The sequence below is a fragment of the Eublepharis macularius genome, chromosome 2, assembly GCF_028583425.1.
Source record: "Eublepharis macularius isolate TG4126 chromosome 2, MPM_Emac_v1.0, whole genome shotgun sequence".
Lineage (NCBI taxonomy): Eukaryota > Metazoa > Chordata > Lepidosauria > Squamata > Eublepharidae > Eublepharis > Eublepharis macularius.
The window spans coordinates 147,225,115-147,238,613 of NC_072791.1; the positions used below are offsets into that span (position 1 = coordinate 147,225,115).

At 43.2% G+C, this 13,499-nt stretch overlaps 1 protein-coding gene across 2 annotated transcripts in view; it reads right to left on the reverse strand.

Annotated features, from left to right (window-relative positions):
- Nucleotides 1-1,472: 1,472 nt before the first annotated feature.
- LOC129325016 (membrane-spanning 4-domains subfamily A member 12-like) overlaps nucleotides 1,473-13,499 on the reverse strand; it is a 34,894-nt gene continuing 22,867 nt past the window's right edge. For both annotated transcript variants that reach the window (XM_054972508.1, XM_054972509.1), the window contains 3 exons: nucleotides 12,021-12,137; nucleotides 7,831-7,944; nucleotides 1,473-1,702 (listed from right to left, as the gene is read on the reverse strand). In XM_054972508.1, coding sequence (XP_054828483.1) covers nucleotides 1,601-1,702; nucleotides 7,831-7,944; nucleotides 12,021-12,137 — 333 coding nt within the window. In that variant the 3' untranslated portion in view covers nucleotides 1,473-1,600. The remainder of the gene's footprint in view (nucleotides 1,703-7,830; nucleotides 7,945-12,020; nucleotides 12,138-13,499) is intronic.

Consider the following 13,499-nt stretch of genomic DNA (forward strand, 5'->3'; position numbering starts at 1 on the left):
CTTTCCTGCTGCCTGATCAGGTAAGGTTTCTGGGAGTGGTGTGGTAGGGATCTACCCCTTCAAGTTCCAGGGCTGCTGCCAGGCTCTGGGACCAAGCTATTATTTATTATTGGTACCTTTCCTGGTGCCTGCTCAGGTCAGGTTTCTGGAAGTGGTGCAGTAGGGATCTTGACCAAACTTGGATGATAAGGACACAAAACTCCTGTGGTAAGAATTTAAGGTATTTAAAGTACACCGTGCAAATTAGCAATTTCAACATATGATATAAACTCTCTTACAATTCAATCTAGTACAAGGTAAACAATGCAATAAATCTTACATAAAGTGCAAATGCAAGATGCATGAACAATTCTTACAAGGTGCAACCATACATTGAAAAGTTCCTTCCATATGATTGCAGTTCCAAAATATATAATATGTAAGGTACACTTAAGAGAAGAGAGTGGGGAGTGTCCTTCCACTACCCTATTGGGGTATGGCACAGTTCTCAAAACTTCTGTAGGATGGTTTTTAATCCTCTGTTCTTCTCATTGAAAATTAATGAGGCAACGCTGTAGAGGAGGGCCACCAACGTTAGATGTAGACAGGGTCCAAAAGCTGCTGAGAACCACTCAACAGGCACTAGCAATTCTCCTGTTTCTCAGGACTTTCTCAAAAGGGTTCAAATTCAGACAATTTGCAGCATCTGGTCTTCTAGTGTACTCCTTTCTCCACAGTCAACATCCACAATGGGTTCCCAGATACAAAATTGGTAGTTTTTGCAGAAGTTTTGAGGACTGTGCCACACCCCAGTAGGGTAGTGGAAGGACACTCCCTACTCTCTTCTCTTAAGTGTTACATATTATATATTTTGGAATTGCAATCGTGTGGAAGGAACTTTTCAATGTATGGTTGCACCTTGTAAGAATTGTTCATGCATCTTGCATTTGCACTTTATGTAAGATTTATTGCATTGTTTACCTGGTACTAGATTGAATTGTAAGTAGAGTTGTACTACTTGTACAACTCTACTTACTTGTAAGTAGAGTTGTAAGTAGAGTTGTACTAGATTGAATTGTAAGTCATATGTTGAAATTGCTCATTTGCACGGTGTACTTTAAATACCTTAAATTCTTACCACAGGAGTTTTATGTCCTTATACTCCTGGTTTGGTACTCCGCGGCATCCCTCCTTTCGGTAGTACAAACTTGGATGATGGCTGGAGGAGAGCCTGCTGGCCCCCATGAACAGCCAACCATGAACATGTTCGTGAAGAGGGCCATGCTCGTGGTTGTTCATGAGTCCCTGTTCATGGATGGCAACGAACAACGAACATCATGTTCGGGTTTTTTTTCTGTTTGTGCCCATCTCTAGTCTGAACCTACATGGGGCTTTTCATCATAATTTTCAAATGCAGCTCCATCACTTTTGAATTTGATTACTTAATTAATTTATCTACTAAAATTTGCAGTCCTAAGATGTAACTATGGACTATTTATGTATTTGTAAACACTGAAGGACACTGATAAGATTTGCTTCTAGGACAGCTGGATTGCTCAAATTGTGAACATATTTTCTATAACTTCTTTCTTGGTTTCTTGATGACTCAACCTCTTTCTCTCTAGGAAGAAGGAGCCACATTATTATAAACTGGAGGAGCAGGATTGACTTCAGCAGGAGCCACACTATATCCACTGACAGCATATGGCACAACCACTGTGACCTGCAACACAGGAAAAACCATTCACTATCAGAAATATCTTGTGACCATAACCACGGTCATCCTCAATGTAATGGTGGTAGTATGCGTTTATTAGCCAGAGGCCATCATGTTCTCAATACGAATTCAAAATTACAAATGATTGCACATCAGTGGGGCACATACCATATAAAAACAAACATTAAAAGGCTACATATTTCAGCAATTCCCTACAATTTAAAGTTTACTTAATAAATCAATCTTTAAAACACAATCAATCAATCCTAAAAACGTAATCAGTCTACAATATATATTTTAAAATATATCCAGACAGTCAACAAAATTGTACATTACTATAATTTACATAATATAAAGTGCATAGAATTCCAATTACCTTATATTATCAAATTATATCAATACTTATCTAGGATTTGCCATATTTAGCCAGGATTGCCTATTAATGACCATCCAGCCATACTTCGCCACTTTAAACGTCATTTCCCTATTTCTGTCTGCTGACATAAATAACTAACATAATATAATTCCTTCTATTTTTCCCTACCCAACGATCAATTATAGGTTTAATATACATTTCCCTATTATGGTCATATATTTTAAAATCGATGAAGGTATGCGGTAAGGACTCAACACTCCCATCTCCGCATGGGCATAAACATTTTTCATAAGGTATCTTCTTATATTTACCTTCCAGGACAGCAGAGGGTAAGACATCATACTGTAATAGACTAAAAGCTCGCCTATAATCAGGATCCTCTAAGCTGTTTATATAAGGCATTGTTGAAACCCTATTCATGATGCCTCTGTCATGCTGCCTTTCCACATCTAGGATTTTTTGTTTGATCGGAACCTTAGCCTGTGCCATTAATGGTGGTAATATTTATTGACACCACCCTCTCTCATTATCATTAAAGTAAGTGCCTCCAATCCAGCATTGCTGGTAAAGTGGGAACAGGGGTAGCCTATACTTAATTTATTATTTTAAGAAATTATGGCATGAAGTATTTACTTGAAAGAATGAGCGCTTGTTTTTTGTATATAGGAACATATGTGAGAAGACCTTGAAAGAACCAGAACAAAATGATGGAAACAAATTTGGTAATTTCAAGATTATTTCATCTTTCTCATGGGGAAAGGTTTAGAAAGAGGACTGTATTTGCCACCCTTCCTGTTAGCAGTCAGATGCCTCCTCACACAGAGAGGGGAGTTTATAGATAAACTATCATAAACCCCCTTCCTCATATTCCATAAGGCACTGCCTGGTCTAAAGTGGGTGCAAGTCAGGTGGGAGCCTGGAAAATTACCAGAATGTGAGTCAGAGTGGCTGACTGACCAACGGCCCCTTCCTTGTCCTGGAGAGATGCATGACATAGGAAAATGAGGCTCCCAGGAAGCTCCTGACTCATTGTGTCAACACCTGACTTTACTTCCTCTCACCCATCTACCCTAAACAAACAACATCCAAGCTATTCAGCAAGCACCATTCACACCTATAATACACCTCAGGAAGACCTATTTAGCCTCTTCCAACTCCTTTGTCCACCTCCAGAGACAGCCACAAAACCAGTTTAGTGTAGTAGTTAAGAGCAGCAGGACTTTATTCTGGAAAACCAGGTTTGACTCCCCACTCCTCCACTTGAAGCCAGCTGGGTGACCTTGGGTCAGTCACAGCTCTCTCAAAGCTCTCTTGGCACCACCTACCTCACAGGGTGATTGTCATGAAGATAATAACAACACATGGTTGTTGTGGGTTTTCTGGGCTGTATTGCCATGGTCTTGGCATTGTAGTTCCTGACGTTTCGCCAGCAGCTGTGGCTGGCATCTTCAGAGGCTACACCTCTGAAGATGCCAGCCACAGCTGCTGGCGAAACGTCAGGAACTACAATGCCAAGACCACGGCAATACAGCCCGGAAAACCCACAACAACCATCGTTCTCCGGCCGTGAAAGCCTTCGACAATAACAACACACTTTGTAAACTGTTCTGAGTGGGTGTCAAGTTGTCCTGAAGGGTGGTATATAAATTGAATGTTATTGTTTGGGGGGCAAAGATGTTAGCTTGCCACACAGAACATTTTATCCTATATTTGGGCTCTCTAGCCACTTGTGTTTATGTGTGTGTGACTTGGGACCTGTCCATAGACCCCCAAATCCATTTTGGCCTCTTCTCTTCCCTGTGAAACATTGGTCATTTTGCTGCTGTCTTTGTGGACTTCTATCTTCGAGATTGGTAACTATAGCTCTCCCTGAAACTGCTTTTCCTCCCTTTCCTCCTTGACTTTCTTAGTTAGCCTTGTATGTGCGCTGTGTGCGTTTTTTTGTATGTTTGTCCTTTTATTTTTCCTAAAGACATTGCCTGTTGAACCTCTGTTGATTTATTTGCAAGTTCTCTAAGGGAACAATCCCCATAAACATAGGTGGAGAATCCCAGTTACCCCCTCTCGCTGTGTCTCCTTAAGCTAATCCCCCCCAACTAATTATGGACCTCCTACTTGGATAACATCAATTTGCTCAGTAGTTAGATGTTTTTGTACATAATGGCTTGGATCCCAAGTTACATTTCTGCTAATGGAAGGGAGCAGTTTTCAATTCATCCCTCATGCTATCCCAAGGGTCCCCTGTCCTCCACTGCCCTATGAGATCCAAGTTTATGCATTTCCCATTTAGGTAATCAATGGCTTTAATTACAAGTAATATAAATTTTTAAAAATGAAATTAGAATCTCATAGTAGTCTTCTCCACCTAAAAAGCCTAAACTAGGCATGTGTGTATCAAGGGGCAAAGAAAAGAGGGGGTGAGAATTTTGTATTTGAATTAATAAGACAGGCTAGTCTCCAAAGCTTTTACCTTAACAGTAAATTAGAGCAGCCTGAAATCACTAAATGAAATAAAGCACAGAGGAATTACAGTACTGGGAAGGAGCTGTGACTTAGTAGTATTAACTTTGCTAGGCACATGAGTAGCACGTTCAATCCCTAGCATCTTCAAGTTTTATTTATTTATTTATTTATTCGATTTATATTCAGCCCTCCCTGCATCAGCAGGCTCAGAGTGGATTACAACCATATACAATTAAAACACATTAAATAATTGATACCAGTTAAAACCATAAAACAGTCAAGGTTACACAGTTAAATATACATATATATACATCATCATAATGGCAACTGCACATTTTAAAAGGATCAGGTATTAGATGATATGATTGACCTTTGCCTGAGGTCCTGGAGATCTGCTGCCAGTCTGAGTAGACAATAATATCCTTGATAGACCAATGGTTTAACAATATAAGGTAACTTTCTGTGCACTTGAGAAGTTTTTGAATGACAAGAAGATTTTCTGTTACTGACAGTGGTTAAAAGTTCTTACTACTGTTTTATATGTTGGAATAAGGTTGGAGAAGTGAATTTGACATTAAGGTATAGTAACTTGCATTCTGGGTCAGTTGGGTAAATTCCCCATTCTCCTAGTGGAATAGAGATACCTGTGGAGCCTATTTTAGTATAGCATGAACTCATTTTATTGCAGGAAATAATCTGTTTAATTACACGATGGAATCTGTACTCAGCTTCTTTACACTTTGCACTTTTATATTTTCACATCATGATTTATATGGCCTTGGAGACTTCCGGTTTGGCTAATGGTGGGCTGAAGTGGTCCAGGGAACTGGACCGTCAAGAGTGACTGTTTTGGGCAGGCCAGGTGCTCAGATCACCGGCTGCCACTTCTCTCCAGGTAGGAGAGGAGCCATAACGCTACAAGTTCCAGAGAGAGCGAGATCTCAGCGCGGGGGAGGGTCCAGGACGATGGATCTCTCACGCCGCTTTGAGGTACTCTCGAAGAAGGATGAGCTAACATCTCTGCAGCACTCTTTGAGTCATTGTTCGGCATAAGCCCGCCAGGACCCAAGCTTCAGAACCAGATTTGGCTAATGGGTAACGATTGAGGCAGCACGAAAGACCCAAACGGAACAAATCGAGGTAAAAGAACTTTATTTGGCTTTCAGATTTAAAAAGAGAAGGAAAATCTTTACTAAAAATGAAAATTGTGGACTGAGATGATAAAATAAGACAGGAGCAAGACATCTTGAAGGAAGATTTGAAATTTGAAGGATTATAAAGCATAAAAGAAGAGAAAATAACTTTTGTTTATGCATACTTGCGGTTTGGAGAGAGATAGCTGGCTGTGAGAAAAGGGGAGGAGGTGGAGGAACGGCTGAGTAAACATCGCGAGAGAACGGAGCAAGAAGAACATCGAGTGGAACTGCCTAGAGAGGCTTGATTTGGAAAACAGGAAGAAGGAAGTAAAGCAGCAAAGAAGTCCCCGAAGAAGCAACGCGAGATATAGCAGCGAGAAGGCAAGAGGAAGGGGATATTCATCACTTTGAACTACCTTAAAGTTGCCATAGAGACTCTCCGCCCGATATCTGGTGAGATTAAAATAATACGAATATTTAAAGCAAAAGATAAAGAAGATGTCGGGTGGGGGGAGAAATCTATTGTAAATTTGAAGAGAGGGGAGAAGAAACGGCAGGCTGCTATGCGATCGGCTATAAAATTGCTGGGAGAAAAAATTGCAGAGGGACATAAAGAGTTGATACAACTTATTCGGGAAATGAAAGAAAGTTTAATTAAAAGCACTAAGGATATATGTAAAACAGTTGTGGAACTGAAAGATGAAGAGCAAGCAATTAGGCAGACAACTCAAGGAGACGAGCAGGTGGCAGAAATTGATTACAAAACAGCAGGATGTAAACAACAAAAATGTGAGGGGCGAGGAGAAACGGAGCAGTATTTGCAAGAAGATTTGAATGAAGACGTATCAGCATTTCTAAAGAATCAAGTGCAAGGATTAACAACAAGCATGAAAGAGAGAGCCATCCCCAGTTACTTCAAGTGGAAGAAGCTACCAAGTGATAGAAGAATTCAAGTGAAGAAGAAAGCCGAGAAAAGCAATACGAATACAAGAATCAAGTTACAAGTGGGAGTTACTTAAAAGACTAAGGCCACAGTTTAAAGTCTGAAGAGTTTATTTTTCATTTCTTAGAAGTGGGATGTATGGGGTTTTTAAGGTTAAAAGTCAATTGAAGAATTAGTAAATTAGGTTAAAGTGAATAAGGGAAATGTAATGTATAGTTAACTAGGTAATTGATATTAAATACATTTATATATAAAACGGTAGAAGGAATTAAGAGGAAGGCAAAATTGTTAATAGTTTTTTTTTAATTGTTTGTTTGTCTATTTGTAGAATTGGGATGTATGATGCAAATGAAATGTCGTGAGCTAAATGAAGAAATTAGCAAATTAAGACAAATGGAAAAATTGGGAAATGTAATGGAAAGTTAACTATGCAAATTGATACTAAGCAAATCTACATATAATTGTAGAAGGAAATAAGAGAAAGGTTAAATTGTTAATTTTAATCTATAGTGTTATTTGGGAAAATATTAAGCTAAATGTATTTAGATTAAAAAAAATGGGAATGATAAATGAATGGTTTGAAGAAATGTATATGAGCAAAAGAAATATGTTCTGATGGCTTTTTAATAGCTTATTAATAGTTATAGAATTGTATTAAGTAATGGTAAGTTAGGATTTTACCTCTAGTTAGTAGGGAGAAAGGAAAAGCGATATAGAACAAATGACAAGGAAATACGGGACCGTAGTGCTGTCGGGAGTCTGCACAGAAAAGGGGGGAAGGGGAGTGGTTGGGATGCATCTAGGGACAAAAGGGGAAATGTATTTGTAAGATATGAATGAATTGTATGTCAAACCATCCAATAAAAATTGTTTAAAAGGGATGATTTATATGGCCTTGATTGAAATCAATCCATTCTGCATGAAAGGATTAGCTAAAGTGGGGGGCAATCACGCTCCTTAGCCCTTCAGGCTGCAGCTGTCCAATGGCTCTTCAACAAAAGAGGACTTCCCTAGGCTGGGTTAGAGCCTTAAGTCAGAATCAGTAACCTGTCTGAAACCTCTTTAGGATTTAGAACCAGAAGAATCCTATGGTAGCTTGAAGATCATTTTTACTCATGTTTTATTTGGATCTGTAAGTGAAATATCTATCCTGAACCGCCATCACCATGAGATTTTTAACATTTAAACACTAAGAAGGTATAAGATGTTTGCTTACCTGGTCATTGCTATGGCAGGCTGCCCTACACCCAAAATGTGCAGTTGAAGTGGCGATACAGAACTCTAGAAAGCTGAACAAGAGGAGAACAGTACCAAGAGCAATCCCTAAGGTCTGCGGAACAGAGGGAAAAGCGGGTTTGGTACTTATTTACTAAAGGTAAATTAATTCTGGTGGGGCATCAAAACATTAAGAAGTGTCCTAATAACCACCTTTGGGTGCTATCAATTTGAAATCCTCACCAAGGAAAGAAATGCAGGCAGTGGCAGTTATTTGGAATCATCTGCTAATGGGGCCTGCCTGCCTGAGAGGGAGAGGAGTTGTGGGGGTTTTTTCAGCAGTGAAGTATCCCTCACAAAACCACACAGACTTTCCATGCAGCACTCATGATTGCAGAGGACATGGTAATGGTGAAGGGGAAATGCTTCAAAAGGGGCTTAGACAGACTGAGGGAGGAAAAGTCTATCAGTGGCCACTAGCTACTAAATTGAACCTCCACATTCAGAGTCAGTGAACCTTTGAATACCAAAGCCAGGCGGTAACTTCAGGACATGGCCTTGGCCTCTATGCTCTGTTGTTGGCTCTCCATAGCAACTGGTTGGCCACTGTGTGAGGCAGAATGATGGACCAGATGGATCACTGGTCTGATCCAGCAGCAGTTTTCTTCTGTTCTTAAGTGGGGATCCATGAGAATCACGGAGGAGAGTCACACAACCCCTCCTGCAACCTCCCAGCTTCATTGCAGATCCTCCACCATCCTTGATGCTGTGCCCACCAGCCTCCCTCCCATTCCGGGTGAGAGTAGGCCAGCCTCCTCCTTACCCTTCTCTACGGCGAGACAAGCAGCCCCACTGGGCCCACTGCTGGCAACTCCCCTGCCTACCAGCAGCTTTGCTGATGGAGGAGGAGGGAGCAGGTGGGGGGTGGGTAGGTGGGAGCTCAGCTGTGATGGTGGAGGTAGGTAACCCAGCCGTTGATGCTGGATGTCTGTGCACAAAGATATGCTCCTTGCACAGGCAAAGGCAGCAATCATATCTTTTGATAGGATTTAACACCTCCCTCCATTTTTTTCCATTTACCAGATTTTTCTGCAAACCTGGGGGGCGGGATGTCCCCGCAAGTTTGCAGAAAGGCCTCAATTGTCTCAATATGGTCCCGATCTAGGATTACCAGTCCCCCAGTGGTAACAGGGGATCCCTTGCTTTCACCTTCTGTCTCTTGTCACCACTCACCTGGTTGGCAGGGGGAAAGGTGCAAGAACTGCCCTCCTGGGTGCACTCCTGGGGCGGCGTGACAATGTCACTTCCCAGGAGTGACATCATCGTGCTGCCCCGAGAGTGCTCCTGCACTTTACAGCGGACTGATTTGGACCCCAAGTGGGCCAAATTGATGTCATTGGGCACATGTAAGGGACATGGAGAAGGTTAGTGCCTCCTGCTGGGAGTATTAAGGGGACCTGGTAACCCTATCCTGATCTGCAGATTTAAGTATCTTCAGATCAGACCACACTTGAGTAGTAGAATATAAAAGTGGGGAACCTGCAAGGACTTGCATGGGTGGCATGTCCTCTTTCTCTTGCTAGCCCCCCTAGCCTCTCCTCCTTTCTGGTTCTCTTATCTCTTTCCCACCCACATTTGTCTACTCCCTTGTATTCATATTCCCCCTTTCCTACCCACCCCCAGCAGCCTCTACCCTATGGCTCAGTTGTGTGGTGCTGGCTTAGCCGGGCCTTGTTGCATAGTGAGGAACCTGCAAGGATTTGTAGGGGATACTTCATTTTTCTCTGTATCCCCTTCCCCACACTATTCCCTCTTTCCCTCCTCCTAGCAGTCTCCATATGCTCATCTTATAACACACTGTCCAGTCCAGTCTCAGTGTTGGATGCTGACAGAATTCTAGCATCTGTGAAGGCCTCTGCTTGTACTCTGGATCCTTGCCCATCCTTAAAGTCCAACATAAATCAGTCACTAACTCAAGGCACCTTCCCTCAGCCTCTCAAAGAAGAGGTAATCCGTCCACTACTTAAATCATCCGTAGACAAAATGATGTAGCCAATTATCTCTGAGTCTCTAATCTGACCTTTCTGGGCAAAGTGGTTGAGAGAACAGCAGCTGCCCAACTCCAGGCCTTCTTGGACAACACTGATGCCTTGGGCCCTTTTCAGTCTGGTTTTAGGCCAGGCTATGGGACAGAGATGGCCCTAGTGGCTCTAACTGATGACCTCCATCTAAATGTATACAATATGTATAGATCTGTCTGCAGCCTTCAACATAGTAGACCTCCATCCTGTTGAGGTACTTGGAGGCACAAGTAGGTAACAGGGTATGTGCCCTGGACTGGTTCACATCATTCCTTATGGGACATACTCAGGGGGTTGTTATTAGCAGGGCCGGATTGATGGGGGGGCAGGGGGTGTAGCTGGCCCCGAGCCACCAAAGAGGGGGCGCCGGGCACAGTTGCCAGCCCCAGGAGCACGCTGCCAGCCCCGGGAGCGTGCCTGGGGAAAGGCAAACGGTGCAGGTGGCCTTGCAGCCACCCGCGCTGCCTTTTGCCTTTCCTGCAGGACAAGGGGCAGACAGCTTGCGGGAAAGGCAAAAGGCAGCGCGGGTGGCTGAGAGGCTGCCCGCGCCATTCACCTTTCCCCAGGACAAGGGGCGTGTGGCAAGCCGGCCGCCCCTTGTCCTGGGGAAAGGCAAAAGGCAGCGCGGGTGGCTGGGAGGCTGCCCGCACCATTCGCCTTTCCCCAGGACAAGGGGCGCATCGCAAGCTGGCCACCCCTTGTCCTGCGGGGCAGGTGAACAGCGCGGGCAGCCTCCGAGCCACTCACGCTGCCACCAGCTCCACGGCGTGCCGGGACAGCCGGCTTGCTGCGGGGGCGGGGGGGGCGCTCCCCAGTGTGACGACATCACGGAAGTGACATCATCACGCAGCGCCAGGTGCGCATGTGCGCTATGCGCGCGCACGTAGAACCTAACTACGGTTGCCCTGGGTGCTGGCAACCGTAGATCCGGCCCTGGTTATTAGAGACCTATTAGAGAGCTATCCTCAGAGTGGGAATTATCTTGTGGAGTTCCGCAAGGCACATTCTTATCTCCAATGTTATTCAACCTCTCTGTAAAGAGAATTTTTTAGGAGAATTCATTTGTAGCTACGGAATTGGATGCTAGCAATATGCAAATGATACACAGCTCTATATCTCATTATCCAAATCCCCTGGGGATGCAGTAGAAGGTACTGAGTTGCTGCTTGACAGCTCTTGTCAATTAGCTAAAATCAAACAAGACAAGAAAGAGGTGATGCTGGTTAGAAAAGCAGAGCTCTTGAAGGACATTATGGTTCCAACCTTTGATGGGGTTCAGTTGACCCTGGCTGACTCAGTTGAGAGCTTAGGGGTTATACTATACCCAGCACTGCTGCTAGAGAAGCAAGTAAATGCAGCTGTAAAAAAGGCCTCCCAATTCAAACTAGCTTTACTCATTGGAACAAGATACCACCCTGCAGTTGGGCAAAATCAACAGCTGCCTACACATGTGCTTTCTCTATGGTAACCCCCACCTTATGGAATTGCCTGCCTGAGGTAGTAAGGAAAGCCCCTACACTCCTGGCTTTCCACAAACTATGCAAAACTGAATTATTCAGGATGGCTTTCCACCTGGTTTACAGGACTGTGTCATAAGAAATAGCTCAGAGAGATACCTTGGTAAGGATGAGGATAAAACACTATGCTTTTGGGCACTGTCTGCTGATATAGATATTTCCATGCTGCTAAACATGCTATGGAAATTATTTATGCTTTGTTTCAGATAGATTTCATCTCTGTGCTGGGGTTTATGCTTGTTTAAATTTTCTCTGCTACCATTCCCAACTGTAGCAACTAGAGAAGGTAGCTTTATTGTTTTGTTATGCTTCAGACCTGCTGAGATTTGTACTGGTTTGATTTTAATGAATTGGTTAATTGAATACTTAATCAAAACATATTTTCCTACAGGAGTCTATTACTTGTGCGTAACACCACCGTGGGACACAGGGAGGTTAGCTGGTGGCTTTGCAAGGGTTTGTTAAGAAGACAAGGGATTCCTCTGGTTGCTAGGTACGGGGAGTTAGAGGAACAACAGCAACTCCCTTGCCCTTCACAGAACTTAGGCCCTGCTCAGGGAGGAAAGGAAATGTTATAGGATTTGTTCACTTACTCTATGCCATTTTGTAGACTCATAGTCTGGATTTGCAGCCATCTCAGATATATACAAGATCACACCAATTAATGCCATGACAGCACTTGTGATGTGCATTCCCACAGTGTATTTCACCTGAAGGAGAAGAACAAAGAATCAGGCTACCTAAAGGCAGGGCAAGAGGTTCCTTGAAAGCAAACAGTACAACAAAAGTTCAAGCATAATGTATACCCAATAAGAATCCTGAGTTTAAACTTCACAGACACTTTCATCAAGGGAAAACTTTGAAGGCTCAAGAAACAACATGAAATTGTGATGGTTCCTAGCCTTCATCTTACATTTCTCCTCATGAAAAAAACCAGAGTTTGAAGCTACATAATACCAAACCTAAATGACACAAAACAGTGTACAAGCTTTTGAGTTCTTCAGAACTCTTAATCAAGTGTTTTTTTAAAAGAAGGGGTGAATATATTAGTCCATGATCTTAAGACCTTGCCTTGTCAGTATCCTCTGAGCAGGTATGCATTTAAACTGGTGCTGGTAAAAGATGGCACCCTTGGCCTACTGGAAAGAAAAAGTACAAAATTGAAAATACTAAAAACAACAGTTGATCAAATGTCTTTCTAATACCAGACAAAGCGCAGAGACCCCTTAGATGAAGAGTTGCCAGTCCTTGGGTTGCAACCCATGGGAGCAATATGGGGGGCAGACCCTACAGAGGGGTCATAGTATTAATGCTGTGATGATACCTGCAGCTGAGCAAACAGAAGTGATATCACAGCATCAGTAACACTCTAGGATTTACCCCAATCTCTACAGTAAATACCATAGAGATACAGGACATTCCTAGAGTGTTGCTGTGACACTGTGATGTCACTTCTGCCTGCTCAAATGGAAGTAGTCATGCCACCACCACCACCCATCCCCATCCCATTTTCGCTTCCCAATGATCCACAGAACAGAGTCGGACCCAGAGCGCAAGGGCTGGAAGTTGCCCTCCATGGACAATCCGGTTAAGGTTAAACAGGTGAGAGCACAGGAAGAATGTGGGGTTAACAATAACTAAGTTTTCCCCACTACACAAGATTATACTACCTCTGTGGCTTCCATTGACTGTGTGCACTAACAAAAATTAATCTATAATGCCAATAGGGGAACTCTGTAGTCCTGAGTTGCACTGGAGTGGCTTCCAGCAAGGGTTACTGACAAGGCTGGCAACTGGCAGGAGACTCACCAGTTAGGTGGAAGCCTGTTAGGCTCCTCCTCTCTTCCAGGGATACCTCATCCAGCCAATAAGGAAGCCTCAGAACTGGGTGGAGGAGGGGAGTTGCAACCACATCCTTATCCCTCTCTCACTCCCTTAGCTAGACTTCCCTAGCATGCCTTAGGAGAGCTCTGGCTTTCCCAAGGATCCCTCCCCCCGGCTTCTCCTTTTGATGTTGCCCCTAAGGGTGGACAAACCTTGTGATTGGAATCTTGGAATATATTTGGTTAAGT